General features: G+C 63.9%; 1 protein-coding gene across 2 annotated transcripts in view; it reads right to left on the bottom strand.

Annotated features, from left to right (window-relative positions):
• The window catches only part of MLLT1 (MLLT1 super elongation complex subunit), a 62760-nt gene that overhangs the window by 1330 nt on the left and 44646 nt on the right, over window positions 1-16784 (bottom strand). Inside the window, exons 5-9 of one of the 2 annotated variants that reach the window (XM_045085688.1) lie at window positions 13147-13272; window positions 8618-9172; window positions 4449-4536; window positions 2489-2597; window positions 298-397 (exon numbers count right to left, since the gene is read on the bottom strand). In XM_045085688.1, coding sequence (XP_044941623.1) covers window positions 298-397; window positions 2489-2597; window positions 4449-4536; window positions 8618-9172; window positions 13147-13272 — 978 coding nt within the window. The remainder of the gene's footprint in view (window positions 1-297; window positions 398-2488; window positions 2598-4448; window positions 4537-8617; window positions 9173-13146; window positions 13273-16784) is intronic. The other variant, XM_045085696.1, reaches the window with a different exon arrangement.

The following is a 16784-nucleotide window of genomic DNA, read 5'->3' as shown; positions in this document are numbered from 1 at the left end:
CGCGTCTGCTCAGAGCTCCCGCCTTCCTCCCCTCCTTCCTCCCCTCCTCCTCCCTCCCTTCGGTCCAGGGCCAGCCCATCCTGGCCAGCAGAAATCTCTCTGGGGTCTGGGGGGCAGGGGTGGGGAATCAAGCCTCAGCCTCCAAGTCTTGGAGAACCACAGCCCAGGAGCAGGCCACAGGCCGTCCCTCGGCCCTACATCCAGGGTGTGCGGGCTGAAGCAGAGACCTGATCACCCAAGAGACCCCCTTCTCCTCCTCCTGACTGGGCCACCCGGGGCTGCCCCCCACCCTCTTACCTTGTTGTTGGGTGGGGGTGGTTTCTTGGAGGGAGGGGGCTCTCGGCTGGGCAGGCAGGAGTCGGCGCTGTTGTCACTCTCACTGTCACTGAAGCTCAACCTGAACACAGGACATGGCTCCGTGTCAGGCCTCTGCCACCCACTGTTCCGGGACCTGGGCTGCCGCCCCGCGGGCCTGGCGTCCACCCCATATTCTCGTTTCCGCGCTCCCCTAAATCGACTTCACTCAGTTCTAGGCAGCTACTGCCAATAGGAAGCAGCTCTGCTTTCCAAGCACAGAGCCCCAAGAGCAGCGGGCCGGCACCCTGAGAGGCTCGGCGGGGGGCGGGGGGGCGCAGGGCTCCTGGGTCGGAACCCAACCCGAGGGTGCTCTGCTGATCTCGCTCCTGGGCTGGGTTCTGCTGCTGGTGGCCGAGCACGTGGAGCTGCGGCGCTCTGGACAGCAGGCCTCCCCTGTCAGGGGCACGGGGCAGCCTGTCCTGGGGATGAGCGGTCAGGCTGTCTCAGAGAGAAGGGCGTGATGACTCAGGGCTCAGAATCCCCCCCACGCACGAGACTAGAGCTACGTCTTTCTCACTCCGTGTCTGCACTAAACGTGCCGGCCGCTGTCTTTAGCATTCCCCAATCTCCGGAAGCCCAGGACGCACTCCTCTACCGCACCGCCGGTCCGCAGCTGCTTTCTCCCGCTGCCTGACACAGGCCTCCCCAGGGAGCAGTGCGAGAAGCAGCGGGACCCACAGAGGCCAGAACCTCAGCCCCGGGGGGCTCTGTTCTCACTGCCCTGGGGTCAGGGCTGTCCCGTCCTTGGGAGGGTGGCTGGGCTCCTCCCACAAGCAGCACCCAGCCCCCGGCCCCCAGGGCCCTGCTCTCTTCAGGGCCCAGAGGCTGCCCTCTCCCCAACTCCCGCAGCTGCGGGTCCTCAGGAGCGAGGCAGGCGGGCGGGCCTTTTCGTTGCCCGGGCAGCACACAGCGTCAGCCAGGCCCAGGCGCAGCCCCGGTGCCCCACACAGCCTTCAGTTCCTCTGCGTCTGTGGGCTCCCCCACAGCAACTCCCCACAAGGCAGACAGGACAAGGTGGGGTTCTGTCAGCTCATCCCAAGCAGCCACAGGGCCAATGTGGCCCCTTTCCCAGCGCTCCAGAAGGCCCGACCTTCCACGTTCGCCCCTAGAAAAGGTACTTATGCATATCTGGTCCCTGTGCGGCTCGGGGAGCTTCTCAGGAACAGGGCCACGTGTGTGAGCGCTCACCGCCCCCCCCAGTGCCCCCCACACCCTGCACCACACCGGGCAGGGCAGGAAACACTGCCTTCGGTTCCTTCTGGCCTGGATGGTCCTGACCCACCCTGGCCCAGCCCCATCAGCCCCATCCACCCTGCCCCGAGCCTGCCCACCAGAGCACAAGCCCCTTTCCAGCCTCCCTCGGCCGCAGCTCTCAGGACAGCAAGGTAGCCACTGCGACCGGCACAGCACCACTCGAGCCCCCCGTCAGGCTTCCCTGACCCTCGGGGGTGCAGACTCAACGCCCAGCCTCTCCGAGACACGGGCTGCTGACTCCCGGGTCCAGCCGATCTGCTGGCCCGGCGCCGAGGCCGACACCTGCCCTGGGCTGGAGACTGACAGCACACAGCCATCCTGGAGGCGGGCTCGCTCCAGGGGTCTGCGGGTACCCAGTGGAGGAGCCTGGCTCACCCTGCTCCGAAGAAAGGACAGACGTCACCTTCCCCAGACCAGCGGGCAGCCACAGCATCTCCCCGTGCTGGGGTGTCCGCAGCTCCCAGGAGAGTTTTCAGTCTGTCCTCACCCTGTGCCACCCATGTGGGTGGGGTGGGGGGGAGGTGCCCTCCTGGCCCCAAAGCAGAGGAACAAGCCACCCCCCCCCCCACGAACCAACGTGTAGCCTGGACCGGGACTGGCCCCGGGCTGCCGGGCACTGCCTCACTCCCTTCTCTGGTGGTGCCTGCGCGTCGTGCCCTCAGCACCCCTGCCCTTCCGGCCAGCCGGCCGCCTAGAGAGCCTCAGCCTCATGGAACCGAGCACGCAGCCCCCAGGCAGGCTGGGTTGGGGGGGGGCTCCACGGACACTGCCCTCTTGGCCCTACCTCCCCAAAGCCCCCCAACTGCAGCAGAGGCAGGTCGAGCCACCCCGGGTCGCCCTCACGCCCACCCGGCTCGCTCCCCGCTGGCCCGGGCACCTGGAATCCCTCCCTGCGTTCGTCTTGCCAGAGGCCTCCTCGCCTGACGAAGAGTCGTCCTCGTCGGACTCCTCGGATTGCAGGTCCTCCACCATGGAGCGCAGGGGGCCTGGGGAGCGCGGCGAGGGAGAGAGAGGAGGGCGCAGAAGGAAGATCAGGGCTCTGCCCGGACCCTGCAGGCTCCCCTGCACACTCAAAGGCCACATGGAGCTTCCTGAAACCATGACCCCAAAGCACAGCCATGCAAGCCTGCCTCGGAGGTCCCTCCCGCCAGAGTGAGGTCTGCCACCCACCCCTAAGAAAGGCCCCCGTGGCCACCCTCTTCCTGAAGGACCCCGTGGCTCCTCTGCCCCCTACCTTCCTGGCCCTGCTCGCAGGACTCCAGCCCCTGGCCCTGCGCACAGGCCTCTGGCCCCTGGCTTTGCTCGCAGGCCTCTGGCCCCTGGTCCTGCGCACAGGTCTCCGGCCCCTGGCCTGCAGCAGGACTGCAGGGCCCCTCCATCACCCAGGCCGATGGGGCAGCCCTCCTCTGCTCTGGGTGCAGGGAGCACAGCCTCTGCCTAGAGCCCCAGCAAGCCAGCCCCGGCCAGGGAGGGCAAGGCAGCCAGACCTGGGGGCTACAGCACCCTCCCGGGCTGCCTGCGCCCCTATTTGGGCCTGCCCAGCCCTTCGGCAACCCCCTCCGCTGCTCTGGGCCAACCGTCCTCTCCTCTCTCCAGAGGCTCACAGTTCCAGTCCCCTACAGACGGCATCTTGGTTTATATTCCTGTTACCAAGGCAACAGAGGGACACAAAGCCCTCAATTACCTTGGTCACATGATCCTGCCTGGGCAGGTTCCCCCTCCCTTCCCCGTAGATAAGAACCCTTGGAGAGAGTGTGGGCTTTGAGCATCCCAACCCCCACTCCCCTCAGCGACTGCCGTCTGAATTCCAGCCCAGACCCTCCCCCCACCCCAACCCCCCCAACCCCCTGCACATGCTCCAGTCCCCAGCTCTCCCCAACCCTTGAAAAAAGATTCGAGACTGTGGGGGCAGGAAAACCTTGGCCCCATCCGCCAGAAGTAATGTTTCCGGTTTGAGGGTGAGCCCCTGGCTGCCTTCTCACCTCAGCACCCTGCAGGCCAGGGGCCCCCAGGCCCACTCCGCACCCGAGGGCAGCCAAGTGGGACTTTGGGCTTCTCCCCCTCCAGCCTTCCCAAAAGGGACGCAGGGAAAAGGCAGAAACGCAGACTGCTGGGGTCTGAGCCTGACTGTCTCCCCCCCCTGCCACGAGAGAGCCATGCTAAGGTGGCCCTAGGGATGGGTGTGGGGGCCGGAGGGGAAGGGGGTGGGGGAGGGGTGAGCACGGGGTGGGTGAAGATGGGGCAGGGGTGAGGTGCGGACGGGGTGGGGGGTAGGCAGAGGAAACGCAGCCTCTATCTGCTGGGGGCAGGGGCACTGGCTAGGAGGGGTGTCTGCTCAGGGGTGGGGCCCTCTCCAGAGACCCAAGGCCGTAGGCAGGCAAAGCTGAGGCCCCCCTTGGAGACAAACACCAAGGAGCCGGGAAGAGCCCCACTTCTCACGCCCGGCCCCCGGTCGGGGGGCGGGGGGCTGCTTCTGTGTCGCTCTTTAATCTGGACACCCTGAGCCTCCACAAACCTACGGACACGCGTCTGGGGGCCTGGTCTGGGAACGTCCAGGGCCGGGCTCCCCCACTCTTCCTGTCACCTGGGGCCTTCCCTATCACCCGCCCCACGTGCGCGCCCGCGAGCGATTCTGGCGTTCAGACTCAGGGTGCGCGGACGCTCAGGGGGGGAGCGAACCCCCATGCAAGTCAACGGTGCGGAGCAGACAGTCGTGACGTCCTCTGGAGCCCAGTCCCCTGAGCCTCACTGGCTCCAGGCGGCCAGGGCCTGCCCGTGCACAAGAATACTCCGCGGGCGCCGAGACCCGTCCCCCGCCCGCCCTCCACACCACGCACCTTGACTGTGGTTCTGGGAAGGCTCGAAGTCCGAGTCCGAGCTCGAGTCGGAGCTGGAGCTGGAGTTGGATGGGCTCGACTGCGCAGACTTCAGCCCGGGGCAGTGGGGATGGGCAGGGCAGAGGGAGAGAAAACAAGAAAATCTTTCAGTCCCGAGGGAACGATTGGGCAGCACATGCCCTCTGGATGCCGGAGCGCCTGGCCAGTCTCCACCCAGACCCTGAGGCAAAGGGTCACCAAGGCGCCAGAGCCCAGCACCCTTGGCCTAAGGCTCACACAAGCTCTGGGTCCCCCTTCGTCCCAGGACACCAGTTTGCATTCAAAATACAACGAAGGGACTTGAAATTCCTAGCAGTTCCAGGACAAGCTGCAGGCCACACGTCCAGTCTGTCCATCCCCCGGGGCAGGAGGACAGAGAACTAGTTAAGCTCTTAATGCTGTGCAAGGGTTGGCGGTGGGGGGCGGGGGGGTCGGGAGCGACAGCGCGTCTGTGGTGGCTCATCTCTTTGTGGGCCCTGCCCTCCTCCGGCGGCGGCCGCGCTGGCTGGTGTGGGCAGTGGTCCTGCGGGGATCAGCGGAAGGGAAAGGTGCGTACAAAACCCATCTTCTCTCTCTCCCCCGGTTTCCTCACAACCCGTCCCAAGGCTGAGGCATGACCCAAAGCGGTCTTCCTGCCACGTGCTACCACCCACCGTGTGCCTGAGCGCGCGATGAGGCTGTGTGCACGTGACAGGCGGGTGAGGCCACGGTGGACCGGAGCTGGACCCATCATGCTACAGGCGGTCACAGCCCCTCCTTTCTCTTCCCAGGGCCAGTCGCCCCAAGCCCAGCCACCAGGGGGCAGTAAACGCCAAAGTAGGACACCAGACCTTAGGATTGGTTGTGGGGGGGGGTTGGTTAAGATACTTGTGAGCTGCACCTGCCCTGGGGAACACAAGCAGGGGACAGGAGCCTCTGGCAGAACGGAGGCTGCATTTGTTCCCGGGCCCTTGGTTTCTGCCAACAAGCTACTCCAAAGGGGCAGCCCAGGAGGCCGTGGGCCAGGGGCACGGGTTCCAAAGGGCAGAAGAGCAGAGCCTGCAGCTCAGGAGGTCAGCCTTGGCCCAGAGCACCCCAGCGTGCAGGGGCCCCAGCAGGTCTGTCCTTGGGACAGGGCCTGTCCAGCCCTCTCTAGCCTCTGGGGACCCTCTGAAGGGAGACAGCTTCAGCACCAGGGACCAGGCGCCCCCCCCACCCCCCAACACACACACCATCACAAGGAGGGAAGAGGGGGCCGGGAGACAGGTGTAGGCAGCCCGCAGTGCCTGTTCAGTCCCAGCTGGCGCCGCATGAGAGCCCCTGGCCTGCTGCAGAACAGGACAGCCCCTCAAGATGACCCGTGGAGTCAGGGCAGCCCCCAGCCCGAGGAAGGGGCCCTGGGAGGGCCCAACTCCTCCCTCACCCCACAGACCCACAGAGTGATGCCGGCTGCCCAGGCAAAGGACACTTCTCACCTGACGAGTTAAAGAAGTTTTTTTCTCTACAGGTTAGCACAGCCCACCGGAAGCCACTCTAGGCCTTCGCGATGTGTGTAGCCCTGCGTACCCCTCCTCACCCCCCTTCCCACCAACCAGTGATGTTCCCTGGGGAGCCCTCGCTGGGAAATCCAGCCTAGACAGCCATCAAACACAGACCAGCGAAGACGTGCGACACACACCAGCATGACCCCCAATCCCCAACAGGCCTAGAGCCAAGTGGCCCCACAGGCACGCAGACCCTGGAGCTCTTACCCTGGTGCAGGCGTGCCGGGTTCAGACCCTAGCTTTCTCATCAGCACCTCTGCTTTTCAGCCTCAGTTTATCTATCTATGAAAGAGCAACTTTGCTGGTCTTTGCTAAAATGTGTGTCTGTACTAGATGTTAGCACACCGAGCTCGAGGTCAACTGTGCCACTGACCTCTGAGGACACAGGATTTGGACAGGACTGGGCCAGGGGCGTGGGCAGGAAGGGCCGAGCACTAGACCGGGGTTTGGCAGTGCCTGGTTGGGTGACTCAGGTCAGCAGACTCTGAATGTGGGGAGCCCCCAGGAACCGGCCTGGGCCCCGTGTCAGATAGGCGAGCACTGGTGTTGTCCCTGCCAAGCAGCGAGACGCCCTTCTCAGGAGAACTTGTCCCTCTTCCTTCCACGCCAACCCCAAAAGCAGGGGAAGGGAACCGAGAAACGGTTTTAGCGGAAAGAACCTAAAGAAGATGCAGGTCAGAAAGCGCACGGCAGCTCACTGTGAGCACTGCCCAAGTGTCCCGGCCCTCAGGCCACGTGGAGTGTCCAGAAGGAGGGTGGAGGGCCTTCTAGGGCATGACTGGATGGGGGTCACTGGCTCAGGAACCCCGGGGGCCAAAGTGACTAGAGAAAAGCCACCGGAGAGACTGGGGAGCTGGGCCCAGGGCCACCGACAAGGAGCTACCCGGCCACCTCTGAGGGCTATGGGGAACGGCAACTCGGGGTCCTCACACGGTCAGAACTTTTGGGTGCTGGTGCCTCACACAGCCCCCAGGGTCAAGGGCTGGGGAGGCCTGTGTCTGGAAGGCTAGCCCGCCTCCTCTATCAGACACCTGCACCTCACTGCGGTCCCAGGGTTGGCAAAAGCTCGCGAGTCACACTGTCTGGCGTCCTGTGGGTGGTTTGAATCTCACACATGCAGGGACCTCTAGCAGCAGAGCCTTGTCATTCAGAGGTCTCTTGGGACATGGGAAGCTCTTCTTTAGCCAGGATAACCCCCAGGCTTCCTCAAGCAACTCTTGGGACACAGTGCCCAAGGCCACAGACCCCGGATGTCCAGCCAGCCCATACAGGGCAGCCACCCCCAGGGGCAAGAAGTGCCCCACATAGCCTGCCCACATGACCACACCGGGAAGGCGGCCTGAGCACCAGCAGCAGGTCGCCGTGTGCCGATCAGGGGCGGGGGCGCCACCTCTCCCCCACCGTGCAGGTGCGCCAGCCGTGCGCCCGGAAAGGCCTGGCCTGAAAGCAGCTGAGGTGAGGAGGGAAGGGCACCGGCCCCCAGCTGCAGGTGCCGGGCAGACGGAGGAGGTGGCAGCCGGAACAGCTGCTACCAGCAGCCAAGGAAGCTCCAGCCGCCAAGTGACCTCCCGCTGTGGCCCGGGACTGCTGGGGGCTTCCAGAGAACAGGCCCCGTCCCGGGGGGACTCCAAGGTCACTGGCAGATGGAGGAATATGGGGCACATGTCACTGACAGCTCTGTGTGTACCCCTAAGCCAGCGGGGCGCATGGTTACCCACGGGCCAAACCGTCGCCCCAAGCCCACACCATCGCCTCCAACAGTCTGCCCCCGGGAGCCACTCTCCAAGTCCCAGCAGAGCTCTGAGCGGCAACACCAGAGGCAAGGCTTCTGCCTCCCAGACTGAGTGAGGATTTGGAAACACAAAAAGGCAGTGGGGGCAGGGACGGGTGACACGAGTTGGGGGTCACTCAGTCACTCCTCTAGCCAAGCACCTGTCCTCTGACCCCCAGATGCCACACAGCAGCGGGGAGAGGGGGGCCGCCCCGGAGGCCCCTGGGAGGTCTGGCTCCCCAGGCAGCCATCTGGCTACCGGCTGCCCCACGGCTCAGCCGTCTCTAACGGCGACCTTCAGCGCTGCCTAGAAAAGCTGCTGCGGCAGGAGCTGCAAACTGCGCGCACGAGAGCAGGTGGTCAGAGGGGAGGGCAGGCGGGGAGGCCCAGCGGCCAGCTGCAGTTCGCAGACCAGAAGAGCAGAGGAAGACGCTCAGGGATGCCCCAGGAGCAGGGGGAGCGAGTCTCCAGACGGAATGACCCTGCGGTGGCCAGGGAAGTCGCCGCGGTGACCCATGATCGGTCCCCGAGACCCTGGCCCGTGCAGGGAGCTGTCCACAGAAGAGGGCTCTGAACCAAGCACCAAAACCCTTCTTCCCTAAGCACTGTCTCTAGCTTGCCTGACCGGAGGGGAAACTGAGGCTTGGAGAGGTGTGGAGGTTTGCCCAAAGCTACAAAGAGCAAGTGGGGACCCCGGCCCCCAGCCTCCTCATGTGACCTTCGGGCCGACAGGCTTCAAGCAGCTCAGGTTGAGGAGAGAGAGGGCGGGGTGGGGGGGGAGGTGGGGGGGGAGGAGGAGGGGGAAGGAGGGGAGGGCGGGGAAGGCGCCACCTCACCTCTGTCTTGAAGGAGGCTTCGTCCTCCGAGTTGGACTCCTCCACCTCTGGGGGCTTTTTGATCTCCCTGGGCTCGCTCTCGGTCTTGACCTTCTCCCCTTTGGCGCTGCCTTTGTCCTTGGCTGGCTTTTTGTCCGAGAAGGAGGAAGATGAGGTGCGGGGCGAGGTGCTGGGGGCGCTCCTGGACCCCTTGGAGCTGCTCTTCTTCTGCTTTTTGGCGCTGGGCTTGGGGGAGTCGGTGGCGGCTGGCCGCTTGCTGGAAGACTTGGGGGGGGGCGGGGGCGGGGGCCCGCCCTTGGGGGACATGCTCTCCAGTTTGGTCTCCTTCAGGGCCATCTTGGGCTCCTTGAATGCGGCCTTGGCCGGTGGGGCCTTCTCTTCCTTGGGCGGCCGGCCTTCGCCCAGCTTCCGCACGGCGTCCTTGGCGCTCCTGGCCTGCTCGCGCTCCGGCTCCTTGCACGGGGCCTTGCCCTCGGAGTCCTTGCGCGGCCGCTCCCGGTGCTCCTTGGCGGTCTTGTGGGTCTTGCAGGCCTTGCTGCTCTCCCTGCTGGCGTCCTGAAATGCCGGGCAGGAGGGGAAAGACACGGTCAGATGGCATCTCGGGGCCGCCCTGCTCCGCCTCCCCCGACCCCTACAAAGTATAATCCACCTGATTCAGACTCAGCTAGAGAAAATCTTCCATAAAGCGAAAAAGTAAGGCAGCAGGTGAGAGTTTTAAATGGAGCTGTCCCTTTAAACTACTAGGAAGTGTCAGCAGGTCCCGGGCGACTGCAGGCTAAGATTCCCCTCTGAATTGAACTGACATTCCCTGAGGGATTCAAGAAGAGCACACGGTGAGTCAGATATGAGACAGGCAAGCCACATCGACCCGCTCCCACGCCGGCACTTCGCAGCTTCCCCGTGGCCCAGGCGAGTGGAGACTGCGCGTGGTGTTGGGGAGGGGCTGGGGGGGCACCAGCAGGCAGGCACCCCCTCTTCTGTCCCCACACAGAGCCTGCGCGCCTCCTGCCCGGTCACCCCCACCCCAGCCCCTATGCAGACCCAGCACAGCTGTTCTTTGACCCCCATGGCCAGCATTTACTGAGCACCTGCTGGATTCCCAGGCCCTGTGCGGAACAGCTCCTAAACCTCTCGGAATCAAAGCCACCTGGGCAGTGTCTCTAAAACACGTCCGCCTCTTGAGTGTCCACCTTGAAAATTCAGAGGGTTGAGGGTGGAGCCCAGACTCTAGCATTGGTCCACCAGGTCACGGAGCTCCCTCTGGGGATGGACGCAGAGAGGGGCCCTGAGCCGGGCTGCTGAGAAGGCTGGACTGGGGGCTCCAACCCTGCACACCTAGGCTTCCTCTGAACGAGGGCAGGTCCACCTACCTCACTGGGCAATGGCGCAGGGCCCAGCAGGCAGCAAGCACTCAACCGAGAGGGGGCTGTGGTCACTGCCACCAACCCCCCGCCGCCCTGAGCAGCTGGCGCAGTCTGCAGGCAGGAGCCCCATGGGACACCTTGTTCGGGCTTCCTTCCTATCAAAACCCCCCCATCACCCTCTATATCTGGGTATGCCAGACAGGAGCCCCCTGTGGTCAGTTGCTAAGGGCTCCGGCCCACTCAGGCAGCCAGGTGCATAGCGGAGCCCCAAGGCTCTGCAGAACGAAGGACACCAGGAAACCAATAGAGCCAGACCAGAGGGTGACGTGCACCACACAGGCAGCCACATTTCACCGGTTCACCCCCAGTGCCAAGGGGACAGCCTGGAGCATGCAGAAGAGGGCAGGAAAATCCCCAGCAGTGAGGCCCCTGCTGCTCCCACAGGCTGCCACGGGACCCTCCCAGCAGAGAGCCACAGGGACAGAAGGCGCAGCCTTGATCACCTCTGATCCACTCGGGTCGCCGTCTTCTTGCAAATCGGTTACCCACATCAGTGCCAGAGGGTTCGGGGACAGCCCCACATGGCCGTGGGTCGCTGTCACCTCCCTGGAGAAACACTGCCCAGGGGGCTGTGGCCCCAGCTCTTACGTCACCAGGGCTGGGGGAAGGAATGCTCACAGCACGAGCCCTCACAGCCCGTCTAATGGGGCAGCCCCCCTGGGCCTGGCTTGCATAACGGGGCTCCCCACCCCACAAGGTGCTCCCCCAAGGAGGGAGGCAGGAAGCAAACTCCACACGCCACTCCAGCCTCTTCCTGCAGGGCCCATGTACCTGCTGGGGCTGCACGAACCCATCCGAGTGCCAAGAGGCGGGGCAAAGCAGAGCCAACAGGCACGTTGGCCAACGCCTCCAATGTAGTTTCCGTCATGCCACCTCCCAGCTCCCCAGCCCCGAGCCCTGGGGTCCACCCCACCTCCACAGCCACCCTTTGCAGCAGCAGCTCTTCACCCAGGGCGGGGAGGCTGCACATGGACCCCCAGATCACGGGCTCTGTGAAATCACACACTAACTCAAGCATAATGTAGATATTCCCAGGCGTAAGCACTCATCACAGTCATATTCTCAAAGCTGTTAGTGACCCCCAAAATGACTAAGAACCAAGCTTTAGAGAGAGGTCAGTTGGGCCAAGTGGCTGCCATCAGACCAAGGGGCAGGTGCCCATGAAGCCCCACGTGTGTGGTCCAGGGGAGCTGCCGGGCGGGGGCCGGAGGGCACCACCCCTATGGGAGTGTGAGCCTCCCAGGGTCCCATCCCGCTCCCAGGAGGCTCGGATCCCTGCCTGGCAGGGCGCCCTCTACGGACAGAACCGCCAGGGAACGATCTGCAGAGGGCTGCGACAGCCCGACTCTCCAGCAGTCCCCAGGCCAGTGGCCAAGGTTGTACAAGGACCCAAACCTTCCCCCCAAGCCCCCTCTGCCCAGAGTATGTGGCCTGGCCGATCGGACCTTTTGGCTCCAGGCTGCAGAGAAGCAATCTGGGGAAGAACAGCCAGTGCCCAAAGGAAGGTCCTCAGCCGGACAGAGGCTGGCGCAAAGGCTGTGCCGTCCGGGGAGGGGAGAGGGAGATGGCCGGCTCAGAAGCAGAAGGCTGCAGAGCCACCAGCAGAGAAGAACCTGCCTTTGGCTGCCTAAGAAACCCCCGTGCAGGTGCCTCCTCAGTCACAGTGCCTGAGGGGAGAAAGAGCCTGGGGCAGGGATGGGGGGGGCGGGTTGCGCAGCGAACACTGCCCCCCGCCCCAGACACGCACTTCCGGCCTGGGGGCTCCTGGGGATCTCAAAGACCCTGGCGAGAGAGGCTGCAAGCAGCCCTCGCCGATGCAGCCCTGTCAGCCGCGGCGGTGTCCTGGCCACTCAGGAGGGCGTTCCCTCGTGGTGTCCGGGTGGCTTGCAAGTGACACATACAGAAGAAATGTCAGTTCCTACTACTCCTATTCCCCAGAGCCCCAAATAACTGTGGATGGCTGAGAGAGAAGCCACCAGATCTTCTGCAAGAGTTTCTCTTCCTTTTCCCCTCCACACGCGTCAGGGAAGGACAGGCCCGGGGGGCCAGCAGGGGAGAAAACCCCCGAGCTGCAGCCGTGCCTGGACTCCAGCCACACACGTCTGGACCGCGTAAGTCAGACAAATCCAGGATGTCAGAAACCCACTGGCCTTGTGGAAAGTGCCAGAAAGACCCTGCCTGGGGGATGCAGCTCTCCTCCCGGGCTGCTGACAAGGAGAGCTGTAAGACAGGCCGAGAGCTCCGCCCAGGCCACCTGGGGCGCCCCAAGCCCACAGCACCCAACAAGTGAGCGAAGCAAGAGAAACACAAAGACGCAAAGTGGATAAACCCGTGCGGTCGGTGTGGGAGGACAGGCAGGTGCCCCGAGCGCCCGAGGAGCTTGACCTCTGGGACACAGAGCCCCGTAGGCAGCTACAGGAGAACAGGACGCACTCCTGAGCTTGCATACACATCGGGACCCTATCCGAAGGGCTCCAGTGACCACTCCTTAACAGTTCAGAGAGAGGTCTTGGGGAGGCACAGTGCCGCCTGCCCAACAGGACTGAGACAAGAGACAAAAATGCTTCTTCTTGGGGGAAATGAGCCTCCTCACCACACTGTCCCACCTGGCCCTTCCCCTAAATAAGCAGTCTGCACCGAGAGCTGCTCCCAAAGAAAGAGGCCAAGCCTGGAACAGTCCGGGGAGGAGGCACCCAGCCCCGGCAGATGGGGCATTCTGGCCACGCTCAGGAGGCCTGGGAGCTGGACGGCCGTCGCGCACACGCTCTGTCCGTGGCCCCCAACCACGTGAGACTCTCGGGGTCCTGGCTGAGGGGTCCTAAGGCCCACGGACACAGTGGGAGCAGCGAGGACGGGGCGGGCTCTCTGGCCTTAAGAGGAAGAGGGCGAAGAGCCTGCAGTCCCGCAGCTATCCGTGCTCCCGCAGGCGCTGACCCTCCGCAACGGCAGGCAGCTGCCCGGTGGAGCCGAGCGCTCCAAGAGGAAGAAGCCAAGGGAGCGAGTCTGGGAACGGAAGGTCCAGCTCTGCAGAGGGGGCGCCCTGAGCCCAGGACCCACCACTGGGCCCCAGCGCTCCCACGTGACTGGGCCTTCCGCCTCACTAACCTTGGAGCCGTGGGACGGTTTGGTCTTCTTGGGGTCAGAGAAGGCAGAGAGTGGAATTGTGGGTAACATGGGGTAGTCGGGGCTGGGCCTGGACACCGTTTCTGCTCCTTCGGGCATTACCATCACCTAGTGATAAAGAAGAGACAGACGTTATCAGTGAGCAAGGAGGCAGGCTGGATTTCTGACCGGCAAGAGGAAGTCAGCCTTCAGGAGCCTGGCCGGAGGCTGTGGGAGCGCCTTCTGGCGGACGAGCAAGGGAGGGCCGGAGGCCACTTTGCCCAAAGAATCAGAGGCTTGTCCTCCACGAGGGGCTGGGGGGCTGAGTGCTTGGAGCGAAGCGGGCTCGAGGCGTAGAGCGAAGAGAAGCCAGGGTCCCAGGATGGCTGGGCCCTGGTGTGGCCGCACGGCCTCTAGAAGGAGAGCCCGGAGCACGGCAGACAGGAGGGCCAGGCCACGAAGACTGGCGGAGAGTGCCGAGAAGCACGAGAAGGCAGCTGTGGCCCAAGCTGACCTGCACGCTGCGGTTTAGAAGGACCAGAAGCACGGCTTGGAAAGGCAAGAGGCCAGCCAGACACCCACACTGGGCAGCCGTGCGGCAGAGCGAGCAACTGTGGATGGCCGGGTCCCCCATCTCCTGGGGGGGTTGCGCCCTCCTCCGTGGTCCAGCAGGCGGAGGTGACCGAACCGGCAGCATGGGAGGCAGAGGCAGGAGGGAACTGCCCAGGGGTGGGAGCAGCTCTCTGCAAAAGCCGCAGCACGAGCCTGCGGGGGAGAGCGGCGGGCGCCCGGCTCGGTCAGCCGACTGTTGCCAGGAGGAAGGGCCTGGGATCCTGCCGGGAGGTGCTCCCAGGAAACACTGGCCGGGTCCAGTGCGGCTCCCAGGCTCCTGCCGCACCTGCTGAAGGAGAGAAGGCTTGGGGCAGGTCATCCGAATACTGACACTACACGTTAACATGACCAGCGGCCAGCCACTCAGAGGGAACCTTCCAGCAAGCAACGAGACAGAACAGAAGAATAGAGCGCACAGTGAAAAAAAAAAAAAAAAAAAGGAAAAAGGGGGGAAAAGCATTTAAACTCCATAGAAAAAGCATCATTAATAAACTTGAGCACCTGGGGTTCCTTGACCAGCCAAACCCTTCCTCTGAGGAGGCCGGCGTCAGGGGCCACGGGGTTGAAAGCAGCACAGCGAAGCCCCTCGTGCCCCTGCCCCGTGGCCCCCGGCTCCCCGGTGGCTCCCCACAGCCTGTCCGAGCACGACACTCTGGCCATGGCACCCGGAGCCCAGCAGAGCAGCCCGGGCCGCGGGCAGAGCCCCACGTTCTCAGGCTTGCAAGGACTCGCCGGACACAGAGAAGCAACTACAACCCGACCCAGGGGCACAGACAGGTCCCAACGCTCCTGCACTCGCATTTCCCGCCACGCTCGCCTTCAGGCCTCTTCTTCCCATTCTAATGACTGTCCCGGCCGGACGCGGCTCCCGGACAATGTAGCGATCACCTCTCCTGTCCCTCTCCCCCATGACAGCCGCCTCTGAGAGAGGTCAAGTGAGCCAAGAGTACGCCTTCCACCTCCGCCGCCGCACCTTGTGAGGACCCGCCGCACCCGACGGAAATACAGACCCTCGGTCGCAGAAGGAGCTTCTATTCCGTGCGGCTCAGCTGCCGATGGGGCGAGCTGAGGGGTCGGACCTCTGACCACCCAGCAAGGAGCACAGCTCGTCTGGCCACGGCTGAGCAGGTGCCCGCAGCTTGGGCGAGGGTCACGGGGCTCCGGGAGACCGCCGGCAGAGGGGCGACCAGCAAGGCAGAGCTCACCAACCTATGGGTCGGCTCGCGACTTTGGTTTTCTCGGCACCAACATCAGCTCAGGCAGGTCTGAGGTCACCTGCCACAGGACAGCAAATGCCAGCCCCAAAGGGGATGCTCTGCTCAGAACAACACAGGAAGACCACGACTCATGTGCCGGGAGCTACTATCCTATCCATGGTTCCAGCTGCCCTAAGACCGGAGAGCCCTGCTTTGCTATCAGCCCAGGGCAAGCCCCAGAGGCCTACAGCCCCGAAGGGTGAGAAAGTTCCTGACCAACCATTCAGTTCTCCAGGTGGCCCTCCCTGGAGTGAGGAGCACCGGGCAGAGACCACCGCGCCAGGCTCTGCCTCCTCCTTCCACGACTGGCCCTTCCCAACGGCTCGCCAGACCTGCACTCCCAACTTCTCCCCGTCGCCGCCTCCGCCCTCCAGTTTTATATGTTTTGATGATGCACATCGAGCCTTCATCTCTTCTTAGCAAAGAAAACCTCCTTACGCAGGGGGCAGCGGGGGACAGTCACTCCGGGGTCCCAGAGCTCTGGGAGGCCAGGAATGCTAAGGACCGTGTGCCTCCCAAAGCCAGGCTGACTACGCAGCCTCTGGGAGACATGCTCTGGGAGCGTCCGGCTACAGAAAGTAGGTGGTGAAGCCAAGCTGGGGAGCAGCCCGGACCCCGGCAGCCCCACCCACTTCCTCGGCTCTTCCGGGACGCGCAGGCAAACTTCAGGACACACGCCTCTGTGAACGGGTTCCAGCACCTCCCTGTTTGTTCCCGTCAGCCATCACGTGCTCGATGATAATCACACACTCATTTTTTATAAGGAACCCGGCAGCACATAATCAAATTCTCTACAATGAATAAGTGAGTTCCTTTATTAAAAAAGAAAAACAGGGGCGCCTGGGTGGCTCAGTGGGTTAAAGCCTCTGCCTTCGGCTCGGGTCATGATCTCAGGGTCCTGGGATCGCGACCTGCATCAGGCTCTCTGCTCGGCGGGGAGCCTGCTTCCCCCTCTCTCTTTGCCTGTCTGCCTACTTGTGATCTCTGTCAAATAAATAAAGTCTTCAAAAAAAAAAAAAGAAAAAGAAAAAGTGTAAAAGCCCCAGCTGAGTCGGAAAGAACTGTTCTGGAGGCCTACAGAAGCCCAACCAGACTCCTGTGCTCGGGGGCGGGGGGGGGGGGCAGCCGGGCCCACCATGCGCACCCGCGCCCTCCTGGCTGGCGGCTGGGCAAATGCCCAGCGATGCTGGGGTGCCAACGGGGGCTCTGGGATGCCCCTCGTCCTCAGCCTGGCCCTCCCTCGGCACACATGGTCCAGCCTCTCCCAAGGCACCCCTCCTCCTCCATACCCAAGCATCCCATCCACGCCCAGCGCCCCTCCTCCGGTTCTCAACCGTGCTCCCAGCACGGGGCCACCACACACGGAAGCCCAGCCTAGAGGCCTGGGCTCTGAGAGCTGACGCCTCTGTTGGCCTCCCTCGGACAAAGCCGCCAGGAGACGCGCATCACCAGGGAACCCCACAGGGAGCCTCCGCTGTTTCCCCAGATGACGCAGTCCCAGCCCGGCCTTGCCGATCTGGTTCAAAGCCGCCTCCTGTGCCTCGCCACGCTCACAGCCTGGCCCCACGCCCGTTCCTCCCACCCCTCCTTCCCATGGAGAAAGATGCTAATTAACCACAGTCAACCAGGAAACTCTGTGGGTAACTAGTCACTAGACGTTCACAGTGGACAACGCCCCGGCACCGACTCGGGACACCCGGATCCGACGCAGGGCGGCCGCCCCTCCAGGTCTCGGGCACCCAACAACGCGGAAGAGACGGGCCTGGGAGACCC

This window comes from Mustela putorius, unplaced genomic scaffold (genome assembly GCF_011764305.1).
Source record: "Mustela putorius furo isolate JIRA1106 unplaced genomic scaffold, ASM1176430v1.1 tig00000095_pilon_pilon_pilon, whole genome shotgun sequence".
Taxonomy (NCBI): Eukaryota; Metazoa; Chordata; class Mammalia; order Carnivora; family Mustelidae; genus Mustela; species Mustela putorius.
The sequence above is the reverse complement of the archived record's forward strand: the minus strand, read 5'-3'. Positions and strand labels throughout refer to the sequence as shown.